The sequence below is a fragment of the Phytophthora ramorum genome (genome assembly GCF_020800215.1).
Source record: "Phytophthora ramorum isolate Pr-102 chromosome Unknown Phyram_PR-102_s0011, whole genome shotgun sequence".
In the NCBI taxonomy this organism is placed as follows: Eukaryota; Oomycota; class Peronosporomycetes; order Peronosporales; family Peronosporaceae; genus Phytophthora; species Phytophthora ramorum.
This window is the reverse complement of record NW_027150657.1, coordinates 164,145-178,577: the sequence shown is the minus strand read 5'-3', so window position 1 is coordinate 178,577 and position 14,433 is coordinate 164,145. Positions and strand designations below refer to the sequence as shown.

The 14,433-nt window shown below is 51.7% G+C and overlaps 4 protein-coding genes across 4 annotated transcripts; 2 read left to right on the top strand and 2 right to left on the bottom strand.

Annotated features, from left to right (window-relative positions):
- Positions 1–7,407: 7,407 nt before the first annotated feature.
- On the top strand, positions 7,408–7,853 carry KRP23_10853 (uncharacterized protein; the record flags this gene model as incomplete). The annotated part of the gene is made up of 2 exons (XM_067881342.1): positions 7,408–7,477; positions 7,603–7,853. The coding sequence occupies 2 exons, from the start codon at positions 7,408–7,410 to the stop codon at positions 7,851–7,853; spliced, it is 321 nt and encodes a 106-aa protein (XP_067740661.1).
- A 748-nt stretch (positions 7,854–8,601) lies between these two features.
- KRP23_10852 (uncharacterized protein) lies at positions 8,602–10,005 on the top strand (the record flags this gene model as incomplete). The annotated part of the gene is made up of 3 exons (XM_067881341.1): positions 8,602–8,946; positions 9,020–9,628; positions 9,679–10,005. 3 exons carry the CDS (start codon positions 8,602–8,604, stop codon positions 10,003–10,005), a joined length of 1,281 nt encoding a protein of 426 aa, XP_067740660.1.
- A 473-nt stretch (positions 10,006–10,478) lies between these two features.
- On the bottom strand, positions 10,479–10,978 carry KRP23_10851 (uncharacterized protein; the record flags this gene model as incomplete). Its single annotated transcript, XM_067881340.1, has 3 exons — positions 10,479–10,603; positions 10,670–10,760; positions 10,829–10,978. The coding sequence occupies 3 exons, from the start codon at positions 10,976–10,978 to the stop codon at positions 10,479–10,481; spliced, it is 366 nt and encodes a 121-aa protein (XP_067740659.1).
- A 196-nt stretch (positions 10,979–11,174) lies between these two features.
- KRP23_10850 (cAMP-specific 3',5'-cyclic phosphodiesterase 4D) lies at positions 11,175–13,613 on the bottom strand (the record flags this gene model as incomplete). The annotated part of the gene is made up of 7 exons (XM_067881339.1): positions 11,175–11,601; positions 11,669–11,757; positions 11,829–11,999; positions 12,078–12,199; positions 12,272–12,309; positions 12,388–12,506; positions 12,594–13,613. The coding sequence occupies 7 exons, from the start codon at positions 13,611–13,613 to the stop codon at positions 11,175–11,177; spliced, it is 1,986 nt and encodes a 661-aa protein (XP_067740658.1).
- Positions 13,614–14,433: the final 820 nt, after the last annotated feature.

The following is a 14,433-nucleotide window of genomic DNA, read 5'->3' as shown; positions in this document are numbered from 1 at the left end:
AGCATACAAACTTTTCGGCAGAATATTAGCGGACCGATTACATCAATTTTTACTAAAACTTATCAGCACAGCTCAACAAGGATTCGTACGAGGGCGCAATATCGACAAAACTATCACAATCCTGCGAAACATCCTAGAAAAGACCGTCAACAACCCAGCCAAGGCATGGGCAGACCTATCGGCAGTTTTATGTCTTGACCTTCGCAAAGCCTATGATACACTGGACAGGACATTCATGCTTATGGTACTACGCAAATTTGGATTCTCGGAGAAACTCATCTCGGTCGTCCAACGACTGCACCACGGAACAACAGCCAGATTTCTGGTAAACGGAAAAACTTCAACGAAATGGACAGTTGAGTCAGGGATCCGGCAAGGATGCCCTTTGGCACCACTATTATTCATACTCGCTGTAGAAATACTCAGTCATGCGATCAACCAACATCCCCAACTATCTGGAATAACTATCTCAGGAAATAATGAGCACAGACACAAATTTTCTGCTTTCGTGGACGACAGCACAGTTTACCTGAACTCGCTGAAAGAACTTCCAGCAGTACAGCAAACGCTACATAACTTTGGAGAATTATCAGGATTACAGGTGCAACCAGGAAAAAGCATACTCATTGGACTTAATACAGCAGGAACTCCAGCCAAATGGCATGGATTCCCAGTCCTCCAACCAGAAGAAACGACGAGACAATTGGGATATTGGGTAGGCAATCAAGACGCAACAGTAGAAAACTGGAATATTCGCATCGAGAAGATTCAACGACGACTCCGTATTGCAACTAAAGTGGGCAACTCAGTGGCACAGCGAATAATGCTGTTCAATGTAATAGCGCTCCCTGCTATACTATATACCGGAAAGCAATTCATCCCACCCAAATCAACGCTCCAACAACTAGAAAACCTACAAAAACAATTTGTATGGCAGGCGTCAGCAAGTACAGAACCAAGCACACACAAACTCAACCCAGCACTACTCTTCACGCCCAGATCAGCAGGAGGACTAGGACTACAAGACATCGCAAGAGCACTCAAGGCAACACGCTGCAACTTAGCCGAAAAATGGATTCAAACACCAGCAGATACATACACAGAGGCATGGCATGAGCTAGTGCATCCAGGGGAGCCGACCTCAGAACTATGCTGCGCATTCAGACCAACTTCGGCGAAAATGATTAGCACAGCAACACGCGAGAACAACGGACGACTACGAATATCAGCACAAGCACTAGGCAAGCTAGAACTCTGGGAAGCACAATCACAAGGAATACTCCGAGATGAGAATCAGGAGGACCAGATACAACGCGTCTTAGCAGCGGGACCACAACATACATCAACATTTTGGAAAGATGACAACACCATCCATTCCAGATCAACTCAGGTGACACGAAACGCAGCACTACCAGACCACGCTGACTTCCTTCTACAAGCGCCCTGGAACAACAACGCCAATATCATCGACAAAGCCGGAAAACCACTCCAACACCAAGACTACCCAACAATACCAGTCTGCCGAATCGACGAAATCGACATATCTAACATGATGCAGCTGACAGAGATTGGGGAATACAGCATTGAAATCAAACCGAAGACAAAAAGATCACAAACCAGAGGACGACAAGAAGAACACATCCGGCAATGGTGCAGCTATATTCTGCACAGCGTGCCATGGAATCTATGGGAGCAACCAAACCAAGCAACACGACCAATCGCGCTACCACCTCTTAAACACCTACTCACCTGGACCATGGATACGAAAACTGAGGGCAGCATAATTGCATCGGTAGTAACTGATCCACAAAAACCGGTACTGCGACTCGAATTGAACAACGACGGATGGACATGACACATTGCGTGGGTGGATCAAAGCTACAAAGACAACACAGATCTCCAAGAGCTACAAACATGGCAACGTGTGGTAGGAATAGTATTTGCGGCACACCCGCAAACAGCTCTGTACCCATGGGCGGTGAACACAGCAACAATGGCCAAGAATATAACAGCACAACTCCGACGACAACGATCAAAGTACTTCAGAGAATCACAAGACATCGAGCTTCAACCAATCATAGATAAAATCACCAAACGAGCAGCAACATCACAATGGGGGAAAGCAGCACTGACACAAAGTCCAGATAACATCTGGGACCAACAGGGCGTTTTCACGGACTACCAAAACTGGACAATCTATCGAGCGGCAATTGGAGCAATGAATTTATGGCACAAGGGATGGCCAGTTAATCGAAGTTGCCCACAAACTGACTGCACATGTACCACCGAAACCATTGACCATATAATATGGGAATATCCAATAGCACAGGCAGCCTGGGCGAAATGGATAAACCAATGGATGGGATACTCGATTAATGAAACACAACGTCAAGATTTAGAATCAGCAGCAGCATCCAGAACTGCACCTCAACTGACTATGGAGTTCCTCGCAATGGCACAGAAATGCGTCACACGATGGACCCCATACCACACAACAGCAATGGCAACAATTTGGAGAATATGGACTACGGTAACACCAGTCCTACTCTGGCGATTAAGAAACAAGATCATCTTTGAAGACGAGGAGCAATCAACCCAAGACACACAAGCGGCAATTTATGCAGCAGGAACATTTTAAGTTCTCGCAATAGCGAGCGCATGGAAACGAAACCCGAGAACCAGAATTCAAGGAACCTGCCTAGGCATTTGCCACAGCATCATGATGACAATCAACACGAACGAACCAACACCGAAACTACTCAAGAGAAAGCTACAGTATCACTTTAGCACCACCCCAGCAGAACAGGTACACGGAGGTTGGATTTTATTTGAAGGAAAACTAGATGGGAAGTGGCACGGAGTCGAAGCAGCAAACATCCGTTTCAATACGGTTGGATCACGGCAGGCGAACGCAGCAAAAAGTTTAGCACACGGTCTACAAGCCGCTGAACGGCATGGTGACGCAGCAAACACATATCTACGACTTGCGAGCGTAGATAAAACAGCGCAAAAAGCGATCAAAACAGCAACAGAAACTACAACTGAAGATAACCCAGCACACGAACTGGATCAAACGCTACAAGGCTTCTTCACAGTACAATGGAGCACCCCAGCAAAAGCAAGTCTCGAAGCAGTTCGAATACTCGCGAACACCAAACAGACAAGAACATTCAATTTGCGAAACCCACCACAAGCGGTGCAAGACCCGCTCCATGGTTACCTATGCCGATTCACTCCCCAAGACCAACGAACATCTCCCCCACGACAGAAGAATGACATCAAGTCACGTCTTGCATATTATAAGGCTTCTATAGGAAAAAAAACACATAAACATCAAATAGAAGGCCACCTTACCACGAAACTGTATTGATTGTAAATGGGGTTTCCTCCCAAAACTGATATTTTCTAATGAGAGATTCTGCCATTGGATGGCTGGCAGAATCCTTATCTAATGAATGACTCTCATTGGTAGAAAGATGTTGCTTTCTATCAGTCATATCTCTTTGCTATGAATGTGGACCTCCCTGTAGAGTGGTCAACCTGAATGTATGCATTAGTGCGTGTTGCACTAAGGTAGGAGGTGAACCGACTGTGTAGCCCCGCTACACATACCCTCCGAGCAGGTGCTCTGAATGACCAAAGCCCATCAAAAATGAACAATGATTGACGATCCAGGCATCAATCTACCCCCCAAAAGGCAATGCAAAGTATTGTCTTCACTTATGACCAGCAATGATACTACTGATGCTGATAACCAGCAGCTTATTTCCCGTGGCCAAGGAATCGTGCCAGCAGCTTCTCTTGAGAACTGCACTGCTCAATCATCGGAAGTGACGCCGACGCTTTCTACACCTCAACGAGCTCAAGACAATACCGATAATCATCCACATCTGCCTGTTTATGATGTCCAAGATTTAAATCCGGAGCTTAAAACATCATGGTCTTTTGTTGGTCGCATTCTGGACCGGAATCCTGTTCGCGCTTACAAATCGTGGCGTGGAACTGGCAACTTATTTGAAGTTTACGCGACTGATAACAGCGGGGTCGCTCCACGCGTGACGATCTTTAATGAAGGCGTCGACAAATTTTACGACACGCTTGCTCCTGGTATTATCTGCTCTTTTTCTACCGGGCAAATCAGATCTGCAAACACTGCGTTCGCTCCGCGCAATTCAACTATCGAACTTTCCTTTGGAGGGAACGCCGATGTTTACGAAGTGGAGCATACTGCTGACTACCCCGAACCTTCTCTACGATACACCAAACTTGCCGATTTACCGATTGCAGAGGCTTCCATATATCGAACCATCTCCGGTGTGATTGTCGAAATTGGCCCTCTGAGAAAGATCACAACTCGCGCGGGAAGACAAACTACTAAGCGCGACTTCCTGTTGGCAGACGATTCCGACGCGGAAATCTTATGCACCGTATGGGGACAGCTCGCCGAGGAAATCCAAGAATCCCTGCAGGACCGCATCATTCTGATCAAGGACGGTCAAATATCCGACTACAACAACGTACGCTCTATTAACGTGAGTGTTGGATCTACCGTGCTCCATGAGCTGTCCACTTCCCGAACTGCCGAACTGCAACGCTGGTTTGCTGAACTCTCCCCCGGATACAGTTTCATCTCCCTTCACGGATAGCTTATCACGAAGTCCGTCTCCCTTCTCCAAAATCGTGCTGGTTTACATTTTATTTCTTCCAAAGCAATCTAAGCCATTTCAATCATTTCAACAACAACAAAAGCACTATTAGCCCAACTCTCTAGTAATGAGATTGGATCTTTCATTAATATCCAATCAGGTTGTTTGTGGTCTTTGCTTACAAATTCAGTGTTTGTTGTGATCTCTAGTGATAAATATCCCGGCTGATATCGCCCGGTACACTGTGGCTTATTGACTGCTCAGATCGATGTGGGTGGCCTTTACAGATCCAATGACGCGCGCAAATGACGTTTGGCGCCCAGGTACAATTGCAGCCTTAAACCCACTTAATATCGAAGTTGACTGACTGTGCAAGTAAATACTGTGTCACACAAGTCTGCATGATTCAAACTCATTGCGCTTATGTACCAGAAACCTGTGGGGGTGTCACTCAGCTTGGATTTCTTTGTCTTTTTCCGCACTGGTGGGACAGGGTAACGAGCTATGCACACATAATGCTCTGACATTCCAACTTCTATAGTATCCTTGTGAAACACCAAGCTCAATAGACCAACGGTCATTGGACACTACATCTTTGATAAATAAACCAGTCAACACAGCAGACTGAAAGTAGTCAATACAGAATGACTTGGTTGCGCCCGTTACGGACACCTAGATCAAGCGATTCATGTCTTGGAGTTGCCCAACGACTGTTGACTGCACACGAAACACATTTCGCAAGAAGCCACAGTTAATAGCAGCTATAGCTGCCAATTGCAGATATAACAGTAATACGTACAACAATGTTACTCTAGTGATTTCATCTACCAGCCCGCTCTCAATAGCACGGGTATTGCGTCGGAACACACGGAGAGTGTACTGATGAGTAAATTGCACAAGTTCAAAATTCCCGGTGGTATCGGTTGACCATACAGCCTCCTATTGGATAAAAACATCTTGTGAGCGCTGCTGCAAATTGAGCTACTCTTGTGGGCAGTGCTGATAAATATGGGGAAATCATACTTGTTATTATTCGTCCCATTATCACTACAGTCTTCTGCTTCAATAAAGAACGGATCGTGGGTGGCATTTTCGATCTTGAGGACGCGAGAAATTGTGGAGAAGTGACCAGAAGGTTTTGGAGATGGATTGATCGTGTCCGACCAGGTGATTGGTCGATGGGTACGGATGGATGGCTTGGAACCTGGGATGGGCAGCATCAACGGTCGGACGACCGGATGGTGAATATGAAGACCATCATTCCGATCTTGGTAGATTTGATCGCGGTACCACATGAGTTTAGATCAACCGATCAGATCAACATGGGTTCCGATCGACCGATCATATTGACATGGGTACAAATCAGCCGATCAGATCAGCACGTACCACAAATACCGGCACATCGGAGGTCCAAGAATGTCAGCAATCATGAGATACGCAAGAGAGATGGGGGATAGGCACGTAGTTCTAAATGGATAAACAGAGAGAGATTTTCCTTGTAGCACGCAAGTGGTCTTCCGAATTCCGGGGAAGGAAGTATATTGGCCTACCCGACGACCGGACAACCACCTGAAGTGACTCAAGCGAGAACACGGAAGCCCCTGGATAGCTTGGCCAGGTGCGCTCCCCTTCTCCCTCCAACTCATCAAGACCCCGCAATAGGAGGCGGCAAGCATCGAAAAGGACCCCGTAAAGGACACACCCCGTGATCGATCACACACGATCGACACCCGAACCGACTGCTGCGTGAAGCATATCCGCGTGGCAGCCAACCACCCCCCATACCTGAAGGGCCCTCAAGCCCAGTTCTGGCCTGTTCACCACTGACTTCCCTCGCGTGAGTACCGGAAGAGCGTAACCCGCCCAAGCGGTCGGGTACACAAGGTGAGCTGTAAGGTCAAGATCCGCCGGATCAACGGAGTACCCCCTCCGACAGTCGGCAGTTCGGGCAACCGTTGGTGAGTTGCGATCGCGTCAGCAATTTCGTGATCCCGCTCCACCACAAAATGACTTGCTTAAATGGTGGTCTGGGCAGTTCGAACTCGTTGCATGCCCAGACAGACAGCTCGCGGTACGTGCCAGCAGGAAGCTCATGACGTTGTCGACACAGCAGCAGCTCCTGCTCCTTGGTCAGCCTCACGCGCTTCTGGAAGTCTGGTGCTCTTGTCGGCGTAGCCCCCATTCGATAAATGTGTGAAAGAGCGTGAAAATTGAGGAATATGCTAACACACCTCTGGTGCGCGCATCGGTGGAGATATCCCTGCTTCCTGCGTTTTCTCCAATTGACCTAAGTAGCAGTTTGGCAGCGGCACGCAAATAACCCGGTGATCAGTAACTAATCACGCGGAAGTCGGATTATCTCGAAGCTTGCGCAGAAGATGGTTCAGATGTGCAGCTGGGCTGTCTTTTGTTTCATTGTGGGGCCACCAATATTTAGCGTGCATGCAGGAACACGCTGTGTCGTTTATCAGGTGTTGAGCTTATTCATTGTCCAGAGACATAATTCCAATAAGCCCGGACCTTTCACAGTCCAGGCATGTAGCAATCTAACAGCTGGCCCGGCTGCTGCAACCAGCAACACTGACTGGCAGGTAGCGATTGTTCTGCAGTCCTTGGCACCAAGCCACTGCGTTTGGCGCGTGAAAATTGGTGGCTGGCGACACAGCCTCTCCATCCTGCCGTGTTGTGACTCTCGTGACTTCATAAGCAATTTTGCTACCGACCCAACAGTCTACGACCAACTTAAGACCCCTCCGACCCGATGGCTCCCCGCAGAACCCAGCGTTCCCAGCCAGAGCACCAGCAGTCCATGCTGGCATTGCTCGATGAACGTGAGGTTGAACGGCGCGCTGAATATGCAGAGTTTCCTCGCCAGTCGCCTAGTGACGAGGAAGCGACCGCGTGATCGTAGAAAACTTCTTCGGGCGCCTGTGCACCCTATGGCGTGTCTGTGTAGACAAGTACCGGTGGAGCGACGATTTGTACGACGACATATTCCAGATTTGTGTGGGTTTAACAAACTTTCACATCGAGTACAACCCGCTGCGCGAACACAACGCGGAGGAATATGATCAGCGCGAGCATCGAATGCTTGCAATTGGCAAGGAGAAGTACCGCCGCCGGAAGCAAATGCGTCACCGCATGTCACTCAACGATCTCCCCCGACACCACGATGCCGACGAGGACTCCGATGCTACGCAGATTTAGATTGGAGTCAACAACCAGGTAACTAGTCAGAGACTTGCTTCACAGATAAACATCTTGCTCACCAAGAACTCGTTGATGCGCTGATCATTTTGTTGATATACATCGTATATTCCTTGTAAATTATATTTTTTTCAGATTATTTATCATCGTGCCAGTAGCTCGTGTGCTACAAACAAACTGGTTTAGTGATCAAATGTCCCCACTTTGACATCTCTGATTGGCGAAATTTAGGTAATTAGCTGTGATTGGTGGAAGCGCTATCTTCCTATCTACTAAACCAGTTGATTCTGCTCAAAGCGGTACGTCTGTCGACAGCATGGGTTCCAGCAGGTATTTGCTGCTGCCTATTCTTAGGCGAAGCTGAAACATGGTGCCTTCTTGGTTCTGGCCCAAACCTTCTGGGACTCAAAGACACCCCTCGCTGCGATGGTGTGGTTAAATTGCGATGCGCACTTAGATTCATTTCAATAATCTTTTGTATGAGACCGTCTCATATGACCCGGATAACTTTAGCTCATGGATCCTTGTTTTATAACTTACACGCAAGCCATTTTCTTGCAAGTTTCATGATTCCTGCCACTGGAGAGAAATTTAGAGAAGAACCCACAAAATGTTACCATTCATAAAAGCCAGTGTTATGGTTGCTTGAAGTTAAATTTATGTGTGCCACACCCGATAAGAAGGCGGGTTGTTTTTTTCTCAGACAACTCTGAAGCAGACCAGGAAGAAAGCTAAGCCCAGTGCAGCCATGCAGGACGAGAAGGAGGAGAAGGAGTACGTGTTCGTGCTCACGCAGAAGCTGAGCGACTCGAGCGCCTGCCATGTCTCGCAGGAGCTGACGGCGGCGTCCCCCACGGCCGTGACGCCGGCCACCACGTCGTCGGACGGGAGCGCGACGTTTGGCGACTCGGACGAGGAGGAGGGAGACGACGAGTCGGTGGAAATGGACCAGATGCCCGTGGCCATGCCGTTCCTACCGGCGCTGGATGCTTCCACTCAGATCACCATCCACGACGGCTACAGCGACGCTGTGATGGACGCGCAGCACGCGCTGGACTCGCGTCTATTGGCCTACTCCCAGTACCAGCAAATGGTGAGCCATCTACTCAGATCCTATCTACCTAAACAGAGATCTAACCAATGCTGCACTGTTATGACGCGTCTAGGCTCAGCCGAAGCAGGTGCTGACCCCGAGACGATTCAAGACGGAGCCGTTCGTTATGACAGCGAGACCTGCTGTGGTCGACCGCCCGGTGACGGTTTGCATGGGCTGGCAGCGCGTGTCTAACATCGATTCGAGCAGCCGCGACCTACTGCGTGTGCTCGAAGAGGACGGTGTGTCCTACGAGCCGCACGACACGGCCTACAGCGTCAAGTATCTGGCCCCAGTGCTGCCTTTTGGAGACTGCCTCTTCTTGTCGATGGAGCAGCTGTTGCTGTACACGGAGGAGTGCGAGCCTCTGTCACCTGAGGGCATCCGCCAAGTGGCGACCAAGTTCTTCCTTGCGCATTACAACGCCAGCTCGCCCGAGGAGCAGCAGAAGATCGACAAGGCCATCCAGAACCTGTACTACCCCACGCTGAAGGGTGGCTGGGGCGTGAGTCCGGTACAGACGCGGCGGTTCGTCGCGCGCCGCAGTGACAAGAAGATGCTCTTGGACAAGTGCGCCGAGCTCCAGAGGCGTGGCTACTCGTGGGGAAAGGCTGCAGAAGCGGTGTACACAGAGTACGCTCAGCCGATTGTGAACGCGCACTCGTACTGCGACTACATGAAAGTGGGTCGTGGTGAAAACGCACACTTCCTCATCGGTCTTAACTACAGCAGCCGCGGCCTCATCTCGGTGGACAACGATCCGGACAACTCGCGTGTGGCGTGGGGGATGATTTCGTACTGGAGGCGCTGGCGACCGCGTACCAGCGTGACATCTTCGTCGTCTTGGTGGGGTGCGGTAAGATGTTCTTCCTCCCGCACCGACCCCGGGGCGAGGTCGGCTTGGAGCAGAGCACGATCTGCCACTCAAAGGGCCACGCACCGTGGTTCTTGCTCATGCGATTAACTGGTAGCGACCGTGGCGGTGATCACTATGAGCCGATGCTATGCGAGCGGCTGCGCGGTGACGGGTCCCCCGAGTTCGGCTCGATCGGAGACTGATCAGACAAACCGCGCGGGGTTCTCTTGCGTACATGCGCTTGTGCTTTCATTCTTAATTCGCTATATATCAATCGCCGTGCCTTACCTCAATGGTGGATTACTTTGTCTTGGCTGAGAACGAATCGATCGACTGTTGATGTGTACTGGAGTTGAAGAGAGCAATGGCAGCTCAGGTGACGTGTCTTAATCTAAGTGTTTTCCTGCCTGTGGCCAGGACCCTGTATGAATGCCAAACTCTGAGAGAAGAACGAAGCTGTTACTAGACAGCGAGTTCTCATGCTTAGCCCCGCAGATACGACAAACGGATGGAAAGCCAAGGCCAAGGCGACACAGTTCACTTTGCGCAGGCTATCTCAGCCAGGGCCTTTTCATTTTTCATCTCGATGACTTGGCTGACACGCATATCCTCCCTCCCTGTTGCGCCATCCTGTCCCCTAGTCCGACCGTTGCCTGCGTCATTCGTCGCAGCTAGCTTAGTTGCCGAGGGTCTCGAGGCTCTTCTCCCACTTGGCGAGGTTGCCCGGCAGCTTCGACCACTCGTCGAACTCGTCGTCAAAGAGCGACGGAACGGACGTGGACGTTGAGTTCGAGCTGGCAGCTGCACACAGTCACGAAATACAGGTTAGTTCAGTCCATCTCAACCAGGTCAAAACTGTAGCCGTACGGATGACGATCTCTTCCTCCTTCTTCTTGGACGGCTTGAGCTTGAACAGCATGATGAGCGTCGTGTAGGCGCCCAGAGTGGCCAGCACAATCTGTTGAGCAACAGTCAGTCAGTCGCTGTATCAAAAGGTGGCGGATCCTCCCATCATGTTCATCGTACGTGGTAGTCCTCCGGCAGGTAGTGGCGGACCTTGGCCTCCAGGCTTCCCTCGGGAGGCGCAGGGCCGTGGCTCATCAGGCGCGACTGCGCGGGCGTACGGCGGGCCGTCGGCTTGGCCGCGGTCGCCACTTTCTTCACGAGGCTCAGCATCTTGTCGGCGGTCTTGTTCCTTGGGCTTTAGCGACTGCAGGGGGACAGCCAAACGAGAGGCGGACGCGAGGCGTGCATGCTATGCTCCCATTGGTAGATAACAATCGCACTTATCTGGGGAGTTTGTGTTCGACACATCATCTCATTAATTTACTACAGGCTAGCCTACCTACTGGGATAGCTGCCCGCTCGCTCGCTACGTGCAGTCGCCTTCGTCCGCTGCTTCGTCCGGGGCGGCCGCGGGCTTGGGTGGCTGGTTGCGATTGATCTCGTCCTGCCAGTGGGCTAGGTTGGCGTCCAGCTGCGCCATGCAGTGCGCCAGACGCGCGCTCGGCAGGCGACTCAGCGACGAAAAGAGCGGCCGCACAATGCCGATGATGAAGCCCGCCTGCATCTTCTCGAGCGGGATGGGTTGCTCGCGGTCGTAGCCGATGCTCACCGGCAGCAGCAGCTCGCGCTCCTTATCTCCCTGCTGGTAGAACTCGTGCGTGATGCGCTCGGCCCAGAGGAGGTACGTGCGCAGCGACTTGGTCGGGTTCGACACGTCCGCGGCGTGCAACGCCATCTGCAGCACCAGCCTGTCGTCGTCCGGGTCGGCGGTTTTCCAGCCTTCTTCGGTGGATCTAAGACAAACATTTTGTCAGTTGTTGGGGCAAGTGGCAACGGATTTGACTCAAGACGCACACGTACCTCCTAACTAGGTTGTCCAGCTTGCCCAAGTACGCGGAATGCACGCTGTTGTCGGTGGCGAGAACCATGTCGGTGATCAAGTTACGGACCTGTGGGTAGCACAATGGTGAGTCGGGTGAAGCTCTTTGTGTCGCATGAATGACGTTTGCTCCGTGCTCACCTCTTGTTGCTCGATTTTTGTTAGACCCTGGAGGATGTTGCATTCTGGGTCCTTCATCAACTGGAAGGCTAGCGCGCAGTGCATGTGCTCAAGTGGGGAGCGGTATACGTATTGTACGGCCAACTCGTCGTTGATGGTAATATGGAAATTGTTGCTGTAGCTCGTGTGGCCCTGCAGATGGCGAACACAAGAGTGCGTTAGTGGAGGAAATGAGCCACTGAGGGGTGTAAGCAAGACAACTGCACGTACAACGTCGTGAACGATGGCTGCCAAGAGTGCAGTGCACTTTGTCCGTTCGGTGAACAGACTGCCCAGGTTTCCGACCGACAGAAAGTGATGCAGAGTTTGGGTGACGTCTGCGGCATGCTCGGCTGTAAGCGGAAGAACAGAATTCGTCAGTACAAAGGCGCTAATACCAACACGACTATGGAGACAAACAATACCATTGTGATACGGGTGGGCATGATACCGTCTCTGGACACTGAAAAATATCGACAAGATGCGAACGGTGAGCACTTCGTACTGCAAGCGAAGACGACTTCCGAGTGATGGAACTTACTGCCGTAACAAAGATTGAACGCGCGCTTTGGTTGTCCGAAGGTGACAGCAAAAGTCGTACTGTTCTAGCAGTGCATTACCGACGATGCACAATGCCTGGCCTGGAACTGCCGTCGCGATCTGGATAGAAGAAAAGCATTAAAAAAATGTCAGCACTCATGCTCGGGTATTCTAAAGACGACGGCACACTTGGCAATGTCGACGTACCGTAAAAACGTCGAAGTTCCAAGAGTCGACGTTGGCGATCTCGTTCTTCACGGCTGACACTATGGAGGGGTTGGTGACTTCAGGACACACTTCAATCGAGTATCGTCGGCGTTCGTCCTCCTTTTGCTTCATGACCCGAGTTACTGCTTCACCCCAGCGGCGTGCGGCGATTCCTTTGTCGTCACTCGCACTACTTCCATCGGGGCTGTTGCGCTCGGAATACATTGCTAGCAGACACCTGCGCAGCATGCTCGTCCGACGCAGCGCCGTACGGAAGGTCTTGGCACTCTCCGATTCATGCAGGAAGTTCTGGATGAAGAAGTTCTGCATGCTCTCGTCGAAAACGTTCGAGTGCGTGTCGAAGAGCTTTTGCATCGTGTTCTCAACGCTCCGCTCGTCCCAAGTGGAGGTCACTGTTTCAAGAGCGCGAGAGAAGCCATGAAGGATCTGGTCAATCTGCTCGCGCTGCACGGCTGCCTCGCCACGCTCGCTTTCGCACGCGTGCTGCTGGAGTTTGCGCAGCAGCGCTACCGCGTAGATGATGGACTCATCACTCGTGTTGTCACTCGACGTCTCGAGCACACTCGTCGCGCGTCTGGAGAGCAAGTGACTGCTGATGTTGGACGAATGGCTTCCTTCTTGGCTATGGTCTTCAACTTGGCCCACTGCAACCGTAGACCGCCTTGCGACCACCGAGGCGCCTACAAGTCGAGGCGAAGACTGCGATATTCTCAATGGCGACGCCCGCAGCGGGCCCATGCGAGGCTGATGAGCAGCAGGCAGGATACAGGGCCCCGTCATTGGCTCCTTGCATAGCTCAGCCTCATCGTGCTGCGCGGAACACGACGCCGTTGACAAGCTAGCAGAAAGGACGGCGACATCGTCTCCGCTAGTCGCCACCTCAGTCGGAAGAGCTCTTGGTGTCGAGCTGCCGACGCCGGTGCCTACACTGCGGCGGGCGAGTGCTGCCATGGAGTGCAGTAGCATGCGACGCCGATGCTCCTTCGCTTCAACTCCCATGGGACAAGAGATCCAAGGGGCAGCGCAACAGCTCGTGTATTCTTGGCTGTTTGTCGAGACTTGCGCGTCGCGACCCGTCGGCTCCGGTGCGTTTCTCGTCGCTGGGGGCTTACAGTCCTGCACTTTGGCCGAGTTGCGTCCGTCGATCGCTCCGCGCTCTGGTGTCTTGCGAGTCGCAGCGAGTAGTCGCAGGCGGGATGCGTGATGGGAGGCAGAGCTCGCGGCGCGCTAAGATTCCACTCGTCCCCCGAGCTTCCTCCGCTCCTGGGCGCTGGGGCGCGGCGGCCAGACCACGTTCTGATTACTGCCTATTATAAGTGAGCCCGTGAAAACTGCCCAGGAGGCTAAAGCAGGGCAGGAGGACAGCGTCTGAGCAACGGTCGCCCTGCTGCAGCCACATTCGGCGTCGACTGCTATTTTCTGCTCGCTTTTATTTAATCCTGTTGCGCTGAAAACAGCTCTGCACCTGGGTGCGAGAGCTTTCGTCGTTGCCACAGGTTGAAGCACCTGGACACCTGAAGTTCACTGCGCTTACACACAACACGCCACAAGAGGTTGATTGATACACGACGCAGGAAGACGTCGACACGCAGGACGCGCCGGGGGCTTGAAGCAGTGATTTGGCGATCCTTTATTTTCGAATAATGAAGCGACGGAGACGAAGCAGCCCAAAGCCAACGGACAACGCACAGCGCCGCTCTCAGCAGAGCTCAGCCGAGAGCAGTCGGCAAGTGGACATCACGCCACCGTCGAGAGTATCCGCGCCCGCCCCGACCCACTGACAAGTCGGTCTCCTCATCTCCGCAATCCTGGAACTGTG